The sequence below is a fragment of the Trachemys scripta genome, chromosome 7, assembly GCF_013100865.1.
Source record: "Trachemys scripta elegans isolate TJP31775 chromosome 7, CAS_Tse_1.0, whole genome shotgun sequence".
In the NCBI taxonomy this organism is placed as follows: Eukaryota; Metazoa; Chordata; order Testudines; family Emydidae; genus Trachemys; species Trachemys scripta.
Genome location: NC_048304.1, coordinates 22,715,008 through 22,736,905, shown reverse-complemented (window position 1 = coordinate 22,736,905; position 21,898 = coordinate 22,715,008). Strand labels below are relative to the sequence as shown.

Genomic DNA, 21,898 nt, shown 5'->3' with positions numbered 1-21,898 from the left:
TTCAGCAAGGAAAGAGGAAGAATAATAGGTAGGAAAGCACCATCCATCCATGAAAGGAGAGAACAAGCTGCTAAAACACCCAGTTAAAATATGGAGAAGAAAGGTTTGATTGACAGAGACTGTAAACAAATGACATCTACAAGCACCAGCAAAGAGCTCTTGTTTCTATATGACCCAGCAGGAGTGAGAAGGGTTTTTTTCAAAGAACCAGGAAGACACAAGCAGCCCCAGTATGTGACACTGGAGGCTCCAGTCCTGTTATTTATTATTAGATCAACTCCTTTATGCCATAAATTATTATGCCAGGAATTTCTTTGGCGTGGATCACGACAAAATGAGACAATCGAGTGAAAAAAATCAAACAGTGGAGCTGTCTAAAACATTCTGTGGAGGATTGCAACACTTAAAAAAAATCCTAATTAAAACATCAAAGGAAGATTCAGAAATCCTCCCCACAAGTCTTGCTGTGTCTTTTCCTGACCCTCATGACTCATAACCTTTAGTGTCTTTTGTTTCCCTTTTTTGTAGGCTGTTGTAACCAGTTTTGTTCCGCTCTCTACGAATTCTGTTTTCCAGCATATGGGGTGTTAGTTAACTCTCAACGCTCGAGAGATAAAAGAGTCTATGTTATTGGAATAAAGGATGCAATAATTTCTCTAATTTTATCTCGCTTAACTTAAAAGGAAACTACACCCATTTGGTTCAGAAAGTTCACATAAAGAGAATTATCTGAGACAAAGAAAAAGTATGTTAACAAGAAATGAGCTAAAATTGGTTCTTCATCTCTGAAGCCCTTTGAATTTTGGTGGGATTCAAATTCAAATCACTGACTTCAAATGTGGTTCTGTGATTTTGCAAAAAGAACAGGAGTACTTGTGGCACCTTAGAGACTAACACATTTATTTCAGCATAAGCTGTGAGGAGAACTTAACATGGGGGAAAAAAAATTCAATTAGTGTAATGACCCAACCATTCCTGTCAAACAGAGACAAACAGGGTTAACCCGAATCCCAAACCTGAGCTTAGAGGTAACTCGGGTGACTCTAAGGACTCGTCAGTTTCTGTATTATTTTAATTATAATTTATATTTCTAAGCTTCAATCTCTTATAGTAGCTTATTTTGCTGAAAAGTGATTTTTATGAGTGCACAGTAGAACATACACTCACTGAAGAGATCACCCTTATTGGGCAACTTCTCTTAAGAAACCACCCCACAGTATCCCCAAACATATTTAGCACAGTTCTGCTCCACTTTTATTAGACAACCACTTACGTTAAGCAAATTATTTCTTTTTAGTGACTCAAATGGTCACTTAACAGATTTCACTGTTACACAAACAGATTTCATTCTGCTAGAGATACTGATTGAACCATCAGAAGTAATCCTGAGAGGTACTTTTTTGAGTAAGATCCATAAGAAGTTTTCCTCCCAGGAGCCTACATACAGAGGCGGCTCCAGGCAGCAGCACACCAAGCGCGTGCCTGGGGTGGCAAGCCACGGGGGGTGGCCTGCCAGTCGCTGTGAGGGCGGCAGTCAGACTGCCTTCGGCGGCATGCCTGCGGGAGATCCGCCGGTCCCGTGGCTTCGGTGGCAATTCGGCAGCGGGTACGCCGAAGCCGCGGGACCAGCAGCCCTCCTGCAGGCATGCCGTCGAATCCGTGTTACCAGCGGACCTCCTGCAGGTGCGCCGCTGAAAGCTGCCTGACTGCCGTGCTTGGAGCGGCAAAATACATAGGGCCCCCCCTGCCTACATAGGACAGACAAGTTCTCCTACAATACACTGTGAATGGATTCAGAGAGTTGTCCAGTTTAATATTCCACTAAGAACAATGGGATATCCTGCTAGAAATCCAGCCAAATACACAGACTAGTAAAGCACCAGTGGGGATGCAGTTCCATGGGTCTAGAATGGGTAGGACTTTGCAGAGGGGATGCTTCACCTATGCTAGGCTAGCTCTGGTTAACTCTGGACTGAATACACACCCTAGGGGCTTGTCTACAGACAGACGTTGTACCATTTTAACATACTGGTAGAGTTAAAGCAGTGCAACACCCCCTCTCCTCAGTGAGAATGCAGTTATATCACTATACAAGTATTTATAACAGTATAGCTTATTATTATATAGGAAGGGGAATAAGCTATACCAGTATAAGGCATCTTTATACCAGTATAACTTTGTCACACTAGAGATTGTATCGATTCAACTATATTGGTAAAAATCACCCCCCTAACTGGCATAGTTATACTGGTGCAAAATCTGTGTACAGATCAGGCCTAATACTGCACCTATAAAATCACCTTTTCCAGGCAATAAAGATCTTGTTTTGTAACTGAGGCTTTAATTTGCCAATGCAAAAATCACATTTCACATGTGCAAACTACAGTATTCTGCATGCAGAATTTGCAGGCGTAATCTTCAAAATCCTGCATAACGCTTTGGCCCATAAGGTTTTGTTTGTAAACAAAATGCTTAACATTTTTTACATAACAAAATTCTTCTCTGGATGTGTTTAAAGCAGGATGAAACTGACAGAGAATGTTACTTTTCAGTAAGATGGCCGCCTCCATCCATATGCTCAGAAACATCCAATTCTATTAAAAGCTATATTTTTAAATGCATTTCACTATCCTACATTACTGGACTGATTTTTCGTTGTATGATTTCTCATGCTACCTGAATCAAGATGGACCACTGCATGTTGAGACCTACAATATTGCTCCAGGCAATGCTATAAATATTTTATTTGCTTTTCTGTTCTTTCAAATTGCATTCCATATGTAGTTTGGGGGTAACAACTTTCCCTTGTGGATATAGTAAATATTTGCATGACCCCATCACTGTATTATCCGAGTTGCCCAGTCATTAATGAATCTACCCCCACCATACCCTTATTTTATAGGTATTATTATTAATGTTTTACAAAAGGGAAACCAAGGCACGGGAAAGCAAAGTGACTTGCCCAAGGTCACACAGGAATTCTGTAGCAGAGCTGGCAATTGGAACTCTGGAATTCCAGTCCAGTGCTTTAGCCATAAGAACATATGAGGAAAATATTTGAACAGCACTTTAGAGACAAGGGAACAAACTAATCCTTACTAATTTTACTTCAGTTGAGTTACACCAGGCACAAATCTGGTCCAGTATCTAATCAATCCTTAATAGCCCATTGCTGTAAATATTATTGCCTCCATTTTACAGATGAGGAAACTAATGCATGAAGTGAGTAAGAGGCTTGACAAAGGCCACACAGTATGACAGTGTCACAGCTGGAATTAGAGTTTATGTGTCTGCTTCTCATCAATAGGCTTCTGTGGAATTTCTCTTCCCAGGTCCTTTCTGCACACCTGCTGATCTCAGTCCTGGATTTTCCCCCCACATCGTCATACCGCTTTTCTATGTCTGACACACATCTCTCTACTGCACCCTAATTCTTTTTGTCCTGGATCAGCTTCAAAACAGCCACTAAAACTCTAGCTGCTAAATCGTTAACTGGCTGCACTTATCTTTTCTTGAAGGATTCATTCAGGCATTACAGATCAACCACCAACACCAGATCCCCAAAATGTCTGGCAGACCCTTATTCTGGGCTTTTATTCTCCAACTCCTCTAGCCATTGGCATTTAACAGCTATTCCAAATCTGATTTGTCACTGTTGAAATGCTTTGATTCCAGCATTGGTTTGTTTACCCAATGGGGTTTTTACCTGTCTTTTTAAGGTCCTTTACACATCTGTGATTCTCTTTACCAGAAAACACATAATGTTCTCTGCATATAGCATGACTACAACACATTATTCATGGCCATTCATAGCTGCGCTCCTAGGCCTTGTCTACACTACGAGAGTAGTTCGATTTTACTTAAATCGAATTTTTGGAATCGATATTGCAAAGTCGAACGTGTGTGTCCACACTAAGGACAGTAATTCGACTTTGTGAGTCCACACTAACGGGGAAAGCGTCGACATTGGAAGCGGTGCACTGAGGGCAGCTATCCCACAGTTCCCGGAGTCCCCGCCGCCCATTGGAATTCTGGGTGGAGCCGCAAATGCCTTCTGGGTAAAAAAAAAAGGGGCCAGGGTGCTTTTGGGTAACTGTCGTCATCCGTCCATCACTCCCGCCCTCCCTCCCTCCCTGAAAGCGCCGGCGGGAAATCATTTCGCGCACTTTTCCAGTCATTGACAGCGCGGACGCCACAGCACTGTGAGCATGGAGCCCGCTGCAACCATCGCTGCAGTTGTGGCCGCTCTCAACGCCTCGCAGCTTATCATACAGGTTGCCCTGAAGCAGATGCAGAAAAGTCAGGCGAGGAGGCTACGTCAACGCGGTGATGGCCTGAAGTCTGAGAGTAGCACAGACCTCTCAGAAAGCAGGGGACCCAGCGCCGAGGACATCACGGTGGCAATGGGTCATGTTGATGCTGTGAAACGGCGATTCTGGGCACGGGAAACAAGCACTGAGTGGTGGGACCGCATAGTGCTGCAGGTCTGGGATGAATCACAGTGGCTGCGAAACTTCCGCATGCGGAAGGGAACTTTCCTTGAACTTTGTGAGTTGCTGTCCCCTGCCCTGAAGCGCAATGACACCCGGATGCGAGCAGCCCTGACTGTCCAGAAGCGAGTGGCCATAGCCCTCTGGAAGCTTGCAACGCCAGACAGCTACCGGTCAGTCGCGAACCAGTTTGGGGTGGGCAAATCTACCGTGGGGGTTGTTGTGATGCAAGTAGCCAAGGCAATCGTTGATGTACTGCTGCCAAAGGTAGTGACCCTGGGAAACTTGGAGGCGATCATAGATGGCTTCGCAGCGATGGGATTCCCAAACTGCGGTGGGGCCATAGATGGAACTCACATCCCTATCCTGGCACCGGAACACCAGGCCAGCCAGTACATTAACAGAAAGGGCTACTTTTCCATGGTGCTGCAAGCACTGGTGGACCACAGGGGACGTTTTACCAACATCTACGTGGGATGGCCGGGCAAGGTTCATGACGCTCGTGTTTTCAGGAACTCTGGTCTGTTTAGACGGCTGCAGCAAGGTATTTACTTCCCGGACCACAAAATAACTGTTGGGGATGTGGAGATGCCTATAGTCATCCTCGGGGACCCAGCCTACCCGCTAATGCCCTGGCTCATGAAGCCCTATACAGGTGCCCTGGACACTGAAAAAGAACTCTTCAACTACCGGCTGAGCAGGTGCAGAATGGTGGTGGAGTGTGCTTTTGGACGTCTCAAGGGGAGATGGAGAAGCTTGCTGACTCGCTGTGATCTCAGCGAAACCAATATCCCCATTGTTATAGCAGCTTGCTGTGTGCTCCACAATCTCTGTGAGAGCAAGGGGGAGACCTTTATGGCGGGGTGGGAGGTTGAGGAAAATAGCCTGGCTGCTGATTACTCACAGCCAGACAGCCGGGCGATTAGAAGAGACCAGCGGGAAGCGCTGTGCATCCGGGAGGCTTTGAAAGCAAAGTTCCTGAGTGAGCAGGGTAACCTGTGACTTTAAAGTTTGTGTACAGAGAAGCCGAACCTGCCCCCGTTTCTTTACCCAGTTCATGTTGACTATCCTATCCAGTTACATACCCCCTTCACCCCACTTCCAACACACGTTTCAAAATAAAAATAGTTCTACTTTGTTAAAGCACACCGTTTTCTTTAATACTGTTTTTGCGGGAATTTTTTAAAACTGGGACGCAGACTGTGGTGCGGAGCGGGTGTAGTGTAGTCGCGCGAATGCAGCTTCTAAACTCAAGGACTGACAGGCTCCGCTGCGGTGGGATGGTTGTTTCAACGGAGCCTGTCACCCCTCCTGATAGGGACTGTGTGTATGGGGGGTCTATGTGACTTTGTGGCAGGGGGAGGACGGTTACAGATCCCCTGCTGTGTGGCTCTGTGATCCTGCCTAAGGACCGCCGCTTAAGATCTCTAACTGCCCTCCCCTGCCACAAAGTCACAGAGCAACCCACCCCCCACCACATAACATGAAAACAACCTCCCAGACTAACCAGGGTAAGTAGTCACTGCATCACTGCACTATGTATGTGCCCTGCTGCTGTGCCTGCCCCCGACTATGTACCCTGCCAAAGGTGACTGTCCTGTCCAATTACCAACCCCCTTTCCCCCCCTCCTCCAAAAGAACATGATGGAAACAGTAGTTAACAGAAACATATTTTTTATTATCAACTACACATGGAACTGGGAAGTGAAACTTGGACGGGGGCTTGTGTCAGGCGGGAAGGAAAGAACTTGTCAAACTTTGGGGAATGAGAGCCTTCTGCTGCTCGAGCTCTCTGCAGGGGTGGAGTGAGAGTTAGCAGGGACTCTGCCGCCTCTCCTTCTGTGCACTTTGGGTGAAGGGAGTATGGGACTTGGTGGCGGGGGAGGGCGGTTAGAGATGGACTGCAGCGGGGCTCTGTCCTCCTGCCTCCGTTCCTGCAGAACATCCACAAGGCGCCGGAGCGTGTCCGTTTGCTCCCTCAGTAGTCCAAGCAGGGTTTGAGTCGCCTGCTGGTCTTCCTGACGCCACCTCTCCTCCCGATCCATGTTGGCTTGGTGCATTCGGGTCAAGTTCTCCCGCCACTGGGTCTGCTGTGCTGCCTGGGCTCTGGAGCAGGCTATAAGCTCTGAGAACATGTCCTCCCGTGTCCTCTTCTTCTTATGCCTAATCCTCCCTAGCCTCTGGGAGTGTGATGACAGGCTAGGTTGTGAGACAGTCGCAGATGGGGCTGTGGGAATGGGAAAAAGGGAGTGAATTCCTCAGAAAGATAAATGTAGTTGTGAACAAAGAACATAGTCTTTCTCTGTGAACAGGACCATGCACAGCACCTATCACATGCGCACTCAGCACAAGGTCGAATTCTCGGCCTTCGCATTCAGTGTCTGGGGTTTTGCAGAGCACATTTGAGAACCGTGTCAGGACAACGGAATTGCTCTTGCACGCAGACATGGTAAGCCGTAGATTCGTGGCAGCTTAAAACTTTAATATTAGCAATGGCCTCATTTCACATTGAAATCAATGTCAGTCCCTGCTGCCAGCAATCCGGCAAGCAGGAAGTCTGCTCCTGTGCCACACCCTCGCGGCTGTCCCCGGGAACGATCCCTTTCGGCTGCCCCTCTCCCGCCTCCACCGCGTGGCTGCAAACCAGCGGTTACAGTTCTGTAAAGGAACGGTAAAGCAGTCCCAACACTAACATTCCCCTACCTCATTCAAAGCAGGTCATCATGAGCGACATCACCCTCATGAGGATCTCTGAGAGTGACAGACAGAGAATGCTCCGGGAAAGCCTCCAAAGACCAGGGCCGTATGCCGCCATGCTGTGCCAAGCAATGATTCCGGAGTACTTGCTAGTCTCGTGGCGCGGCAACGTGTCCTACTACGGAGGACCCAATAAGGCCGCTCTCCCCAAGAACCTAATGCAGCGGATTTCAAATTACCTGCAGGAGAGCTTCCTTGAGATGTCCCAGGAGGATTTCTGCTCCATCCCCGGACATATAGACCGCATCTTACTGTAGCTGCAGTAGCAGGGACTAAACAGTAGAGCGGCTTGGGCAGGACAATCATGCAAAACCGGACATTGCTAGATTTTTTTTCAATAGTTGCACTGCCCATGACTGAACCGTAAAGTTAATCAAACTAATCATGAGAAACCCATTTTTTAAATTGTTAATATTCATGTTCTGTTACAAATAAATGTTTAGATGTTTACAACACTTACTGGATGATCCTTCACCAGATTCTGTGTCCGGGGTAACGGCTGGGGAGGGTTGGTAGGGGATCTCTGTAAGGGTGATGAAGAGATCCTGGCTGTCGGGGAAATCAGCGTTGTGAGCGCTGTCGACTGCCTCGTCCTCCTCATCTCCTTCCTCATCTTCCCCGTCCGCTAACATGTCCGAGGATCCGGCCGTGGACACTATCCCATCCTCAGAGTCCACAGTCAGTGGTGGGGTAGTGGTGGCGGCCGCACCGAGGATGGAATGCAGTGCCTCGTAGAAACGGGATGTCTGGGGATGGGATCCGGAGCGTCCGTTTGCCTCTTTGGTCTTCTGGTAGCCTTGCCTCAGCTCCTTGATTTTCACGCGGCACTGCGTTACATCCCGGCTGTATCCTCTCTCTGCCATGTCTTTAGAGATCTTCTCATAGATCTTTGCATTCCGTCTTTTGGATCGCAGCTCGGAAAGCACGGACTCATCGCCCCACACAGCGATGAGATCCAAGACTTCCCGATCAGTCCATGCTGGGGCCCTCTTTCTATTCTGAGATTGCACTGCCATCAGTGCTGGAGAGCTCTGCATCGTTGCCAGTGCTGCTGAGCTCGCCACGATGTCCAGACAGGAAATGAGATTCAAACTGGCCAGACAGGAAAAGGAATTCAAATTCAAATTTTCCCGGGGCTTTTCCTGTGTGGCAGTTCAGAACATCCGAGCTCTTACTGCTGTCCAGAGCGTCAACAGAGTGGTGCACTGTGGGATAGCTCCTGGAGCTATTAGCGTCGATTCCATCCACACCTAGCCTAATTCGACATGGCCATGTCGAATTTAGCGCTACTCCCCTCGTCGGGGAGGAGTACAGAAGTCGAATTAAAGAGACCTCTATGTCGAACTAAATACCTTCGCGGTGTGGACGGGTGCAGGGTTAATTCGATGTAACGGCGCTAACTTCGACATAAACGCCTAGTGTAGACCAGGCCCTAATTACCTGTTACAATGTTACAAGCTTGGGGGCAGGAGAATGCACATGCTTTTGCTGCAATGGGTTAAATGCTTTGTTAGTCTGTCACCATGGGAGACATGAAATCCTGACTTGCAACAGGTCAAAAGAGAAAAATGTTTTCTCCAGGTCTGTTGTACGCAACCCATTTCTGTCCATCACTAGGGGCCAGATTGTGAACCATCCTGTGTGCCCATGCAGGGGAGCAAGGGGGCATAATGTGCCCCCTAACTCCTCTGAGCTGGCTACCCACATCACAGAGCACACCCTTTGCAGAGTCACTACATCTCCTTACCTGTGCATGTGTGCAGGGAACAGGGAAAGCCTGGGCTTTACCCCTCAGCACAATGGCCAGCGCACATTGTGGCAGGCATAGAATTGGTGCAGGGTACGGACCTACCAGAGCTAGGGGAGAACTGGGAGGCACATTGTGACTTGGGTTTACAGTGATGCGATGTAACTTACAGTTCAGTGGATCTGTACAGAGAATGAACCCAGTACAAACAAAGCCTCCATCAATCTGCCTACCTGACTGTCTAATGTTCCTATCCCTACAGTCTCACTTTCATGAGCAGTCAGTGCACTCCCTAATTATACGCTGTTTTTAAAAGGTGGATGTGGTGGCCTAGAGGGAGGACCTCCCATTTCCACTGCTATTTCAACTGTCTTTGTTTGGGTTTCAATATCCAGAAACTTTGTAATTATTTATCCTTTTATCTTGCATCCCTTACTCTCATGCGTAGTCTCCTCAGGCCTGATTTTGTTCCCACTGAAGTTAATGGCAAAACTCACATTAACTTCAACTGTCGCAAGATTAGATGCATTGACTTCAGTAGCACATGAGTAAAGGCTGCAGGACCAGGCCCTTATAGAAGCAGAATTACTGGTCCCACTCTGTACTAAGATCCCATTTATAAATGGTTTAGAAAGGATTAATAAACGTTATAAGCACGTTGTAGACACAAGCAGTATATCGTTATGAGGTGTGTGAAACATTGTTAGGAGCAGGGCCAGCTCTAGGATTTTTGCCACCCCAAGCAAAAAATTTTTTGGCCACCCCCCCTTTTTTTCATGTCCCCCTACCCCCAGCCCCGCCCCAACTCCACCCCTTCTGAACCCCTTCCCCAAATCCCCAGCCCCGCCTTCTCCCCCGGGCGTGCCACATTTTCCCCCCCATTGCTTCCTGGGGGCCCCCCGCAACCTCCCACCCTAGCTCACCTCCGCTCTGCCTGCTCCCGCGGGTGCGCCACAGCTCTGCTTCTCCCCCCTCCCTCTCAGGAGAGGGAGGGCAGAGAAGCAGAGCAGCAGCGCGTTCAGGGGAACAGGAGGAGCGGAGGTGAGCTAGCGTGGTAGGGCACAGGAAGTAACGGGGGATAGAGGAACAGCTCCCCGCTCCAGCTCACCTCCGCTTCCCCCGAGCGCCCCCCGCTCGGCTTCTCCTCCCTCCCAGCCTTGCTGCGCGAAACAGCTGTTTTGCACGTGGCAAGCCAGGGAGGGAGGGGGGAGAAACGGAGTGGCGGCACAGTCAGGGGAGCAGGTGGAGCAGAGGTGAGCTAGGGTGGGGGGGGGCAGGAAGTAACGGGGGGGTAGAGGAACCACTCCGCTCCACCACCGCCGCCCGGCTTCTGCTCCCTCCCAAACTTGCTGCGCAAAACAGCTGTTTCACACGCAGGAAGCCTGGGAGGGAGGGAGGAGAAGCGGAGCGGCGGCGGCACGCTCAGGTGAGCAGGTGGAGGAGAGCTGGGGATGCAGGGGCACTTTTTCCCCATGCCCTGGAGTCAGCACCTGTGATGGCCGGCACCAGAATGCTGCCCCTAGAAATGTGCCGCCCCAAGCACCTGCTTGTTTTGCTGATACCTGGAGCCGGCCCTGGTTAGGGGTTGAATTAAAACTTCATTCAAACTGATGTGTGAACAAGTCCCACATTTAAGACAGTTGTAAGAGACACTTAAGGGTCACACCTAAAACAAAACCTAACAGTCTGCTCAGAAATTAGCAGCAGGTGAGCGGAGAGTTTGACTAGGCGTTGTGACCAGGTGGGCTGGTGTGTGGGTGGAAAGCACACACACTGAAATGGTGAACAGGTAAGACTAGAGCAAAAGGCGAGGCAAAAAAAAAAAAACACAAGGAAGTCTAGCAGTAGCCTCTCAGCACAGGGTGACCCTGGATAAAGCTACAGAGACAGCTTTTGGGTCTAAAGCGGCTTGGGCAGGGTTGCCAACCCTTCAGGACTGTCCTGGAGTCTCCAGGAATTAAAGATTAATATTTAATTAAATATTAATGTCATGTGATGAAACCTCCAGGACTGTGGCCAGCCAAAACTGGCAACCCTAGGCTTGGGCTGTAAGCTAAGAAAGTGGTCCTTTTGTTCTTGGTTCCTTCTGCATTCAGAGACGCAGGACTTTGTACATTCTTTACACACGAACAAAGCTACATCAAATAAATCCTGACTATCACCGGTTTCTGCTGCCAGCTGGAACAACCTACTAGACCGCACATTTTGGCCCCAGGGGGTAACAATATGTTATAGACAGTTATAAGTACATTAGCAGATGTTATACATGGCTATAAGCCATATTTATAAGCAACCTATTGGACTCTATAACAATTGTTGAACATTTAATAAAACATCTATTAATCATTTATTAACCCTTTCTAAACTAGATATAAATGAAACCTTGATCTGAAGTGTGACTGGATTACTAATATCTTCCCATCAGAGATACGGGGTCAAATTCAGAAGCTGTAGCAAGCAGGTGCAGATCATCATTACTTCTGTGACCTATATCAGCCTTAGTTACTGTGTTTTAGGTTGATGAATGCTGGATAAGTGGGCAGCCATCTCTAGGAACAGAGCTTGCTAGAGAGCTCTCTCTCTTTCTCTCTTTTGCTCCTATGTTTCCCTAGAGCTGAATTACATATTACTCTGGTTAGTGTGAAAATTAGGTGAAAGGTCATTCGGCAGCTTCTTAGTGTGGATTCCGTATGCAGGCTTGATAGATGGTTGAGTGCCTGCAGCTTGACAGCCTATGATGAGCTAGTTCTGTGCAAAACAAAACAGGGATTCTGCCTCCCATTTATTAATAGGAAAATATATTCAAAAAGTAACCATTGTGGACAGGAGAACTTTAAATATTCAGTGTTACCTGGTAAATTCTAACTGATCAGGGAAACAAGCAGGGTTGCAAACAGGCAGCAATCAGCCAAGAACTTGCCCTCCTGCTTTATTTAACTGGGAACATAGCAGGGTGCCTGAGAAACAGTTTTGTTCCAATCCCACATCCCCCAAACTTCACAAGTACAGTATTTACTGTGCCAGGCTCCTTAATATGTCTAAATTTAATTCTCTTCAAGTAATGTACTGTAACCACTATAATCCAAAACAAGCACAACAATTATTCTCCAACTAAATCATATAATGGAGGAGACTGAAGGGAGCGGACTTTATGGTAGATTAGTCAAAATAAATAACCGTTACGCTAGTCCACTCTCAGGAAAGTCATTAGCTCGGCTGGAATACAGCAATTACAACATGGCACTGCCCTGCTATAAACTAAACACTATTCCAATTTATATATTTGTTTTCAAGAGTACAATTCATGGAAATAATGAGAAGGCAGTTAAATGCATTTGGGTTAGCTATTTAAATATCTGTATATAAAAGTAACAATTCCACGGTTGGCTAGGACTTCATGAGTGTCACTATGCTGCATACTGTGGCTACTTGGAACTTCATAATAACTTCAAGGATGTAACTCAGGCCTTTCTGCTCCAAAATCAGAGATTCCCCTACCACTTAAGCTAAAGGAGAATCTCCAGTTGTTATTAACAGGATGGGTCCTATGACACACAGTTAAGCATCTCTGATTTCATCCAGGAGAAGGCCGTGGTGCACAAACACACTAGCTACATCTTTAATTCATTGTAGTAACATTGGTATAAACAAATATTACTGCTATGAACTGTATTTGAGGTAGAGAAGGGGCTAACTGCCACTTCAAATACACCTAGCTCAGTATCAAGTGGAGTTAATTGATGAGGATCAGAGGGACTTTTATATGTGATGGGCCAATAGCAGCAGACCCTGTATTTGAGGTAGGGCCTTTAATAGCTGAATTCAGGTAGTTTTCCTTTTGTTTTGCAAAACAGCCAAGGACATATGCGGGTGGTAGTTTTGAGTGACAATCTAGGCATGTGCTCTTAGCAAACAATAGTATTTAATTTTTAAAAATTATATCTGCATTTATACCAAGAATTTATTCCTACAAATCTCTTAATTATACAATTGGGTCAATATCTATAAACAAAAACCCCTAGCAAAAGTACAGTTTTTACCAATTCCTCAGATCAATTCAATGCCCCTCCCCGCTCCTCCCCCCACAGAGCCTGGGAAAGCACATAAGCTTGACAACATGATGTGAAGGTCAACAAATTTGCACCTTGTTCAAACCTAGAATGAAAGCAAATAACCCACTTCCAACACAGGGTGCGCGCGCACACACACACACACACACACACACACACACACACACACACACACACCCCTCCACGATTTTAACCCAAGAACGTTTTTATCTCTGGAATCAGTGAAAGAAATAGGAAACCCAACTGGCAGGCATTTTATAAATATGTAATGCTGAATAACTTAACATGAGCTTGCCACATCCTTCAGTGAAGCATGCTAATGTGACCGCTTATGCCATACACCCAGCTCGTAACACTAATAGCTGTCAACCTGTGCAGGTGTTAGGGTTTCATTTTATGTAAAAAGGCAAAGGAAATATAAAATGTATCAACAAGACCATTATGCAGACAATCTACAAAAGCTGGTTTAAAATCCGTAGCTATGGTAGTAGCTCAGCAAAACACCTAGTAAAACACTAGATGGCTATTGCCCATTGCATTGTTCTGAATGTTCAGTTTAAGAGCAGCACTTATCATTGTCTGCAAAACCATAGACTGCAATTGTCAACAAGATTTTAATTAATTAAAACACTACATTTCTCCGCATCTTGCTGGGGGCTGCAGTATTGCTGACAGATAGCATTTGTGACATTGGGATGCCTGGGGGAGCAGAGTGTCAGAGACAAATAGATTAATAATTCCTCCTGCCTTAATCATAGAATCATAGAATATCAGGTTTGGAAGGGACCTCAAGAGGTCATCTAGTCCAACCCCCTGCTCAAAGCAGGACCAATTCCCAACTAAATCATCCCAGCCAGGGCTTTGTCAAGCCAGGCCTTAAAAACCTCTACTGTTGCTCCTCCTGTGCTGCTGGGGATGCTGTAACTGCTACTCCAGCTGTACTCTCTCAGGCAGGCTGAGAGACTTGAGAGGTGGCAATGGGTGGAGCCCCCAACCATGGGAGTTTAAGGTAATGGCAGCCCAGGGACTTGGTGGCGGGAGCAGTAGCCAGGGTGCAGTATTGACTTTCTCCTCATTCAAGTCTGGGGCCTTCAGGTAGTTGACACCTGGTGCTTTTAAGCCCAGGTGTGTGTTTGCATGTGGTGCCTCTGGCCTCTGATTCTCCAGGGGTGCCAACAACAACGCAAAATGGCTATTGAGTGGCAGCTAGACAGTGTGAAGAGCACAGGAGCAAAATCAAAATGGCAGCCAGCCAAAAACATAAAACAAAAACAAACCATACCAGTTCACTAAGGAGGTGCAACCTGAGCCCTGCACTAGATCCAGATTAGGTTTAAGTACAAGCAAAGATGAATCAGGGCTGTGGGGGTTGGACTGATTTATTATTATAGGGAGAGCTGGTAGCAACCTTGATATTTAGGTTGCCTAACAACTTCCATTATAAAAATTGTTTTTGGCCTTTTTTGAGACGCTCTGACACCCCTAGAGTTCACAGCAGTGAGCAGCCCTTTGAAATTCGGCTGAGGTTACAGATGTGCCATGAGCTTGTCCTGTGAAATTCCTTTCAGGTTTGGCTGAGTGATAAACATCTGAAAATTACCCGACCCCTTCTCTCCATTGTGTGCCTGAGGAAAACGTTGCCAGCATGCCAAAATAGCAGCCAAACAGGAATATTCTAGAGCCCTGAGTCCAGGCTGCTCTAAAGCAGCAGCAGCACACACCATTTTGGAAATGCTTGGGAGCTGCTGGAGCAGCTATGTGAGGGTGAGGGAGAGCCCAGCCAGGCTTCCTCCATCAACCCCAGATCTCACCCCAGGCCGGACCCAACACATAGCACCAGTGGCTCATTCCTCCTCCTGCCTCAGTGGCACCACATGGGGCAGGAGCTCCCCCAATTTCCAGGGGACATGGGAGGGAAGAGAGAACCAGGCTTACCTCAACCACTCCTCTGGACCCAGTATATGACCCCACCTGCCCATTTTTGCCTCTGGAATAATAGCCTTTTGCTGCCAGTTAGTCCTGTAGTATGAGTGGTCAATGTCTTTTCTATCATGCTGATGACTTAGAGTTCAAACCCTCTTGATGATGTGTGATTGGTGGTTGCTAGAGTTGTGCATAATAAAGTCTGGTTTTACCTTTCTCCTTTAATAAAAACTAGGAAATTCCCCCCCCCCCCCAAAAAAAAAACTGTAAAGGAACATCATTTAATTTGCAAAGTCAAGTGTCTGAAAGTAAGAAAACCAAAGGCCAGATTTATGGTTGTCCGTACAGCTGTATTTTGGCCCCCTTGTGCACATGCATTATGATACAGTTTTTAGTGACATGATTGCATACTATTTTTTCTGCAGGGACCCTGCCTCATTAGTGTATTCGGGGCAGAACGAAGGTTGTACAGACAACTGTAAAACTGACATTTACTAACTTCCAAGTGCTGGATTTGCTATCTAATAAAAAGCCCACCTACATTAAAATAATGTTATGTAATTATTTATTTTGCACTAGTGCCCAATGAGGAATCAGGGACCCATTATGCTGGCATTGTACAAACACGTAACAGAAAGACTGCAAGGGGGCCAAATCAAAAAGTGTCCACTCAAACCTAACTTCTGATAGTCCATAGATCCATACCCTGAAGGAATAATTATGATCATCTAGTCTGACTTCCCACCTAATGCACCCACAAAACTTCACTTTAGATTAAATCTCAGGAAAAACTTCTTAACTGTAAGAACAGTAGGGCAATGAAACAGACTGCCTAGGGAGGGAGTGGAAGCTCCTTCACTGGTGGTTTTCAAAAGGAGGCTGGATAGCATCTGGCTTGGATGGTTTAGCCATTGCCCACAACGAATCCTGCATCTTGGCAGGGGGTTAGACTAGATGACCCTGGTGGTCCCTTCTAACCCTATGATTCTAAGATTTTCACCATTCTGAAATCCACCTGGGGACTTTCAGACACACACACACTCCTCCTTCTCTTCCTCTTCCAATCCCAGTACCAGCACCCTCTACATATGACTCAGTGCCGAAGTGTGATGGTGTTCAGACTGGGTGTTTTTCATGGCTCTGAAGCTACCATAGTGCCCTTATTCAGAAAGTTTCATACTAAACAGTTAGTCATGCTGAATGTAATTGCTTCATTTACTGATGCATCTGATCAGTCTTTTGAAATTTGCACTTAGTTGGTTTAGGCTTTTTGTTTTTGAATCTGAATGTTGCTGTGAGAAACTAGTAAAATATGATGGCACAATGTTTGCCATGGAAACACGACTATGTGTCATAACCACTAGTGCTTTGAGGTCACAAAATTCTTGGCTTAAAGATGACACAAGAACATGCCTGTTAGATAATATTCATATACAACTTCCCCCCCCCCCGCTCACAGTGGTAATGGGAAAGAAGGTGAGTTAGAACCCTATGTGACAAAACAGCATTATCATTCAACTAGACAGGCAGCTTTAAATGAGAGTTTACTGCACAAGTAAAATGTACATGAAACTCAATGCAACAGGCATCATTGCCATGTGAAGGATACGTCTCAGAGTGATACCATACGAAGACAGTTAGCCTGAGATGACACTCAGTGAGGGAGAATATATCTGCCTATCTACTTTCTCCTAAAAAAAGAAATGGGGCAGCTGGTGCTCTCTCAGGAGGTTTTATGTGTGCATATTGGGAGTTGTGCATGCATACAGATAATAGAAGTGTAGTTTTATATAAGTGATTTTCATACCAAAGTGTTTTACAAAGATTCTACATACACTGTAGTAACCTATGATATGGAGTGCAAGAACGTAAACCTAGCAGGAAAGGATGGTTCAAAAAGTTACGATCCTAGCATGGAATACAGTAGACTTGTGTTCAGTTTCCTGCTCTGTCCCAGACTCACTATGTGATATTGTGAGTGGGAGAGTAGAGAGTACACTTATAAAGTTTGCGGATGATACCAAGCTGGGAGATGTTGCAAGTGCTTTGGAGGATAGGATTAAAATTCAAAATGATCTGGACAAACTGGAGAAATGGTCTGAAGTAAATAGGATGAAATTCAATAAGGACAAATGCAAAGTACTCCATTTAGGAAGGAACAATCTGTTGCACACATACAAAATGGGAAATGACTGCCTAGGAAGGAGTACTGCAGAAAGGGATCTGGGGGCCATAGTGGATCACAAGCTAAATATGGGTCAACAGTGTAACACTGTTGCAAAAAAAAAAAAAAAAAAAAAAGCAAACATCATTCTGGGATGTATTAGCAGGAGTATTGTAAGCAAGACACGAGAAGTAATTCTTCTGCTCTACTCAGCGCTGATTAGGCCTCAACTGGAGTATTGTGTCCAGTTCTGGGTGCCACATTTCAGGAAAGATGTGGACAAATTGGAGAAAATCCAGAGAAGAGCAACAAAAATGATTAAAGGTCTAGAAAACATGACCTATGAGGGAAGATTGAAAAAATTTGGTTTAGTCTGGGAACGAGAAGACAGAGAGGGCATAATAACAGTTTTCAAGTACATAAAAGGCTGTTACAAGGAGGAGGGAGAAAAATTGTTGTCCTTAACCTCTGAGGATAGGACAAGAAGCAATGGGCTTAAATTGCAGCAAGGGTGGTTTAGGTTGGACATTAGGAAAAACTTCCTAACTATCAGAGTAGTTAAGCACTGGAATAAATTGCCTATGGAGGGTGTGGAATTTCCATCACTGGGGATTTTTAAGAGCAGGTTGGACAAACACCTGTCAGGCATAGTCTAGATAATACTTGTCCTGCCTTGAGTGCAGGGGACTGGACTAGATGACCTCTTGAGGTCCCTTCCAGTTCTATGATTCTAGGATATTGGACAAGTCCCATTTCTCTGCTTGTAAAAGGGGAATAGCAGCACTTTCCCACCTCACAGGGGTGCTGTGCAAAGGCCTTATTAGAAAACAAGCTTTTGAGCTCCACAGAGCTCTTCTTCAGGTCTGGGAAATGTACGAGCTTCTCCCGTTGACATAACTACCGCCTCTCATGGAAGTGGATTAACTACACCACAGGAGAAGCTCTCCCAATCAGTGTAGTAGCATCTTCACCAAACCGCTACAGCGGCGCAGCTGCACTGCTGAAGCACTTTACGTGTAGACAAGCCCTTAGAGCGTGTCAGCTAAATACAAGATGGAACAGATTGTTTAGCATAAGTAGTTAACACATATTTCAAGGTACCATTCAAGTAGTCCATTAATATCTCCCAGCCATAGGATGAAAGGGGGTGGGGGGAATGAGGTGCTTAAATACTGTGGTAATGAAGGCCAGGTAGCTATGCTGAACAGAAATTCTGACTCAGGACAAAGCCTTACTCTTAGAAAAAAAAAAATATCCAAAACTTTTTAGTGTGCCTAACATAGAAACTTAGCGGCAGACTCTGATCTCAGGTGTACTAGTGTAAATCTGGAGTCACTCTACTGAAGTTAGTGGAGTCTGATTTTCACAGATGTAGCAGAGATCAGAATCTGGCCCTTATGTGTTTCAGCCAAAAGTTTGACAGCAAGTAAACAGCATGGAACTCAATTTATATTGACATTAAGAATCAGAAATACAAACGGCTGAATCCACTCTGGTAGGATGCAACTCTATGGGGCTGGGGAGTTTCGGTATTTTAAACCTGATGATTAGGCTACTCAGTCATCCGCTCAGGGACTGTATGTGTGATGGAATGGTAAAGCTTAAATTATGGAAGAAACATCAAACTCCTTTCAGATGTATTCAGTACCTGCTCCATGAAATCCTCCGCAGAGATATAGCTTCCCTTCCACCGAGCCTGCACTAGTGGAGTTGGTTCGTAAGCTGAGTAGAGGAGAAGGCATCGGAGGCCCATCTCTCCAAAAATCCCCATCAGGGTTATAAATCTCCACTGCATCAAGACATTGCCGTGCCTGTCCCCTGTCTCGACCCAAGCAGCCAATTCCTCCTGCAGAGAAAGATATGTATCAGATACACCAGGACACCAAGATAGAAATACTGCAGTACCAGAGTGCCACCGAAACTGGCTGCTTTCTAGTCCTTATGGGGTTATTTTTTTATTTACATTCTCTCAGTTTTTTTAATAGATTTTCTCTCTTCATCTCCAGAAGCATGGTAATAAGAGGCTTTCAAATTAAAAGCCACCACACCTTTACTACAGAACTCACTGCTGCCCCAAAGGAGCTCCATTTTCATCTAGATATGGCAGGCAGGATAAGAGGCACTTTTGCAAAATGCCAAGGTACTCAACCTACTTTTTTTTTAATTACACAATAGAATTTGACTGTAATTACTTGTTGTTTGTTTGTAGTGGCCAGATCATATGATCATTCTGTTATAAGGATCAAAAATTACTTTCCAAAAGTAATTTGGTGTCAGTGGGTTTGCCCTTCACTCTCACTAATCAAGAGGCATTTGGATTTTTCAAAAGGTAGAAAAGAGTTTCATCCCTTTGTAAGGGCAAACTGGCTGCAGATAAAATAATTGTCCAGTTTGCAAGGAATGTCAGTGCAAGACAGTTAATATCTGTCTGACCTACCGCCCAGGTATTAAGATGCCTGGTAAAACTTGCTGTATACATGTGAGATGGTGATTTTGAATGTCTATATGCATCTGATTTTGAAAATTCACTGCTTTATGGCTCTGGATATAGTGATCATTCAGTTGTAAGTCAAAACAAAACTTGCCCAAACTGATCTTATGGGATACCACTGTATTTCAGTGAAATGCATAGTATCAGATACATCAATGCAAGTTTTCAGGTAGATACTTAGCAATAGAGATATTTCATATAAATTTTGTTATTTGCACCTTCTACCAGAGGATCTCAGATTGCTGTAAGTAATTTACATATGCTAACTGATTAAGCTTCAGACACCTCTGAGAGGCAGGTGTTACAAAATCAATGTTATAGATGAGGAAACAGACACATCAATTAAGTGATTTGTCCAAGGTCATATAACTAGTCAGTGTCAGATTCAAGATTAGAACCCAGTTTTCTTTAGTCTCAGTCTGCGTAGAGACTCAAGAAAGACTAATCCCATAATGGTACAAATGGGTAAATATGTAGGGTTTTATATTCCTTTCAAATTCCGTTCTCAGACCACATTCCAAATGGAAACACATAATGCATTGTGAGGGCAGTAGCAGCAGCAGAATTTTAATTCTTATTTTTCTTGTGAGTTAAAACAAGCCCTACCAGTGAGACTTAATTAGGATGTCTGGATTCTGTTTTTAGAATGGCTGGGCCATTAAAAAAAACTGCTCCTGGTTTTCATTTCTTGGAACATATTGCAACATCCAGCACCAATATCTCTCCACCCTCACTCCATCTTCAGTGTGCAATGTTTGCACACTGAAATTGTATGGCAGGTACTGTCTCTCTAAATATTTTCCAGTGAGCAGCTCTGGGTTTTGAATTCACAGCCTTTAGATCTCAAGGATTAATATGCTGATGCACCCCAGCAGGTTCTGCATCTGGGCCACTGGATACAATACCCTATAATGAGCATTGATGGCATCTCCATGCTAAAGCAGCTCTTTTGTGTGTACGTGTGTGCTCACTTTTAAATATAAAATGACAGCAATATTCATGCAATTTCCACATTAAAGATCAGATTTCCAAAGGGCCTCCAAATACACATGCCCATTCAGGACCCCACCAGTGTATGAGACCAAAATGGATGCTTATGTACTTCATTACTCACTTACATTTGAAAGGGTATGACTGCATATATTGCTAGTGCAGTTTTGGGGAGGGGCCTTTGAAACTTTGCCCCTAAAGTGGTGTAATTTAAAATGGCCTGTCAGTGAAAGGAGCCTACAGTCCTGAATGTTGTAAATAGAGTTTTTTATCTGCCTCTTCACTGGGATTGTTTTTAAACTAGGGCCATCGATTAATCGCAGTTAACTCATGTCATTAACAAAAAAATTAACTGTGATTAAAACAATTATTTGCGATTAATCGCAGTGTTAAACAATAGAATACCAATTGAAATTTATTAAATATTTTTGGCTGTTTTTCTACATTTTCAAATATATTGATTTCTATTACAAACACAGAATACAAAGTGTATGGTGCTCACTTTATATTATGATTTTTTATTACAAATATTTACACACAGATGTAAAAATGATAAATGAAATAGTATTTTTCAATTCACCTCATACATGTACTGTAGTGCAATCTCTTTATTGTGAAAGGTGCAACTTACAAATGTAGATTTTTTTTTTGTTACATAACTGCACTCAAAAACAAAACAATGTAAAACGTCAGAGCCTACAAGTCCACTCAGTCCTACTTCTACATTCATATGCTTCAGCCACTATTCCAGAAGACATGCTTCCATGCTGATGATGTTCGTTAAAAAAATAGTGCCTTAATTAAATTAGTGACTGAACTCCTTCGGGAAGAATTGTATGTCCCCTGCTCTGTTTTACCTGCATTCTGCCATATATTTCATGTTATAGCAGTCTCAGACGATGACCCAGCACATGTTGTTTGATTTACGAACACTGTCAGTGCAGATTTGACAAAATGCAAAGAAGGTACCAATGTGAGATTTCTAAAAAGAGCTACAGCACTTGACCCAAGGTTTAATAGGGTTACCATACTGAACAAATAAAAAAAGAGGACCCTCCACGGGGCCCTGGCCCCACCCATTTCCCACCCAGGCCCGCCCCAACTCCGCCCCTTCCCCGCCCAACTCCGCCCTAACTCCGCCCCCTCCTCCCTCCCACTCCCAGCCACTTGAAAAGGGCTGCCCGAGCGCTACTGGCTTCACGGTTTGCCGGGCAGCCCCCAGACCCTGCGTCCCCGACCGGCGCTTCCCCAGCGCAGCTGGAGCCC

At 45.1% G+C, this 21,898-nt stretch overlaps 1 protein-coding gene across 5 annotated transcripts in view; it reads right to left on the bottom strand.

Moving 5' to 3' along the window:
- The window catches only part of KBTBD12 (kelch repeat and BTB domain containing 12), a 57,433-nt gene that overhangs the window by 7,977 nt on the left and 27,558 nt on the right, over positions 1-21,898 (bottom strand). For 4 of the 5 annotated variants that reach the window (XM_034776988.1, XM_034776986.1, XM_034776989.1 and 1 more), the window contains one exon: positions 18,800-18,997. In XM_034776988.1, coding sequence (XP_034632879.1) covers positions 18,800-18,997 — 198 coding nt within the window. Of the gene's footprint in view, positions 1-17,450; positions 17,492-18,799; positions 18,998-21,898 lie in introns of those variants that run through there. The other variant, XM_034776990.1, reaches the window with a different exon arrangement.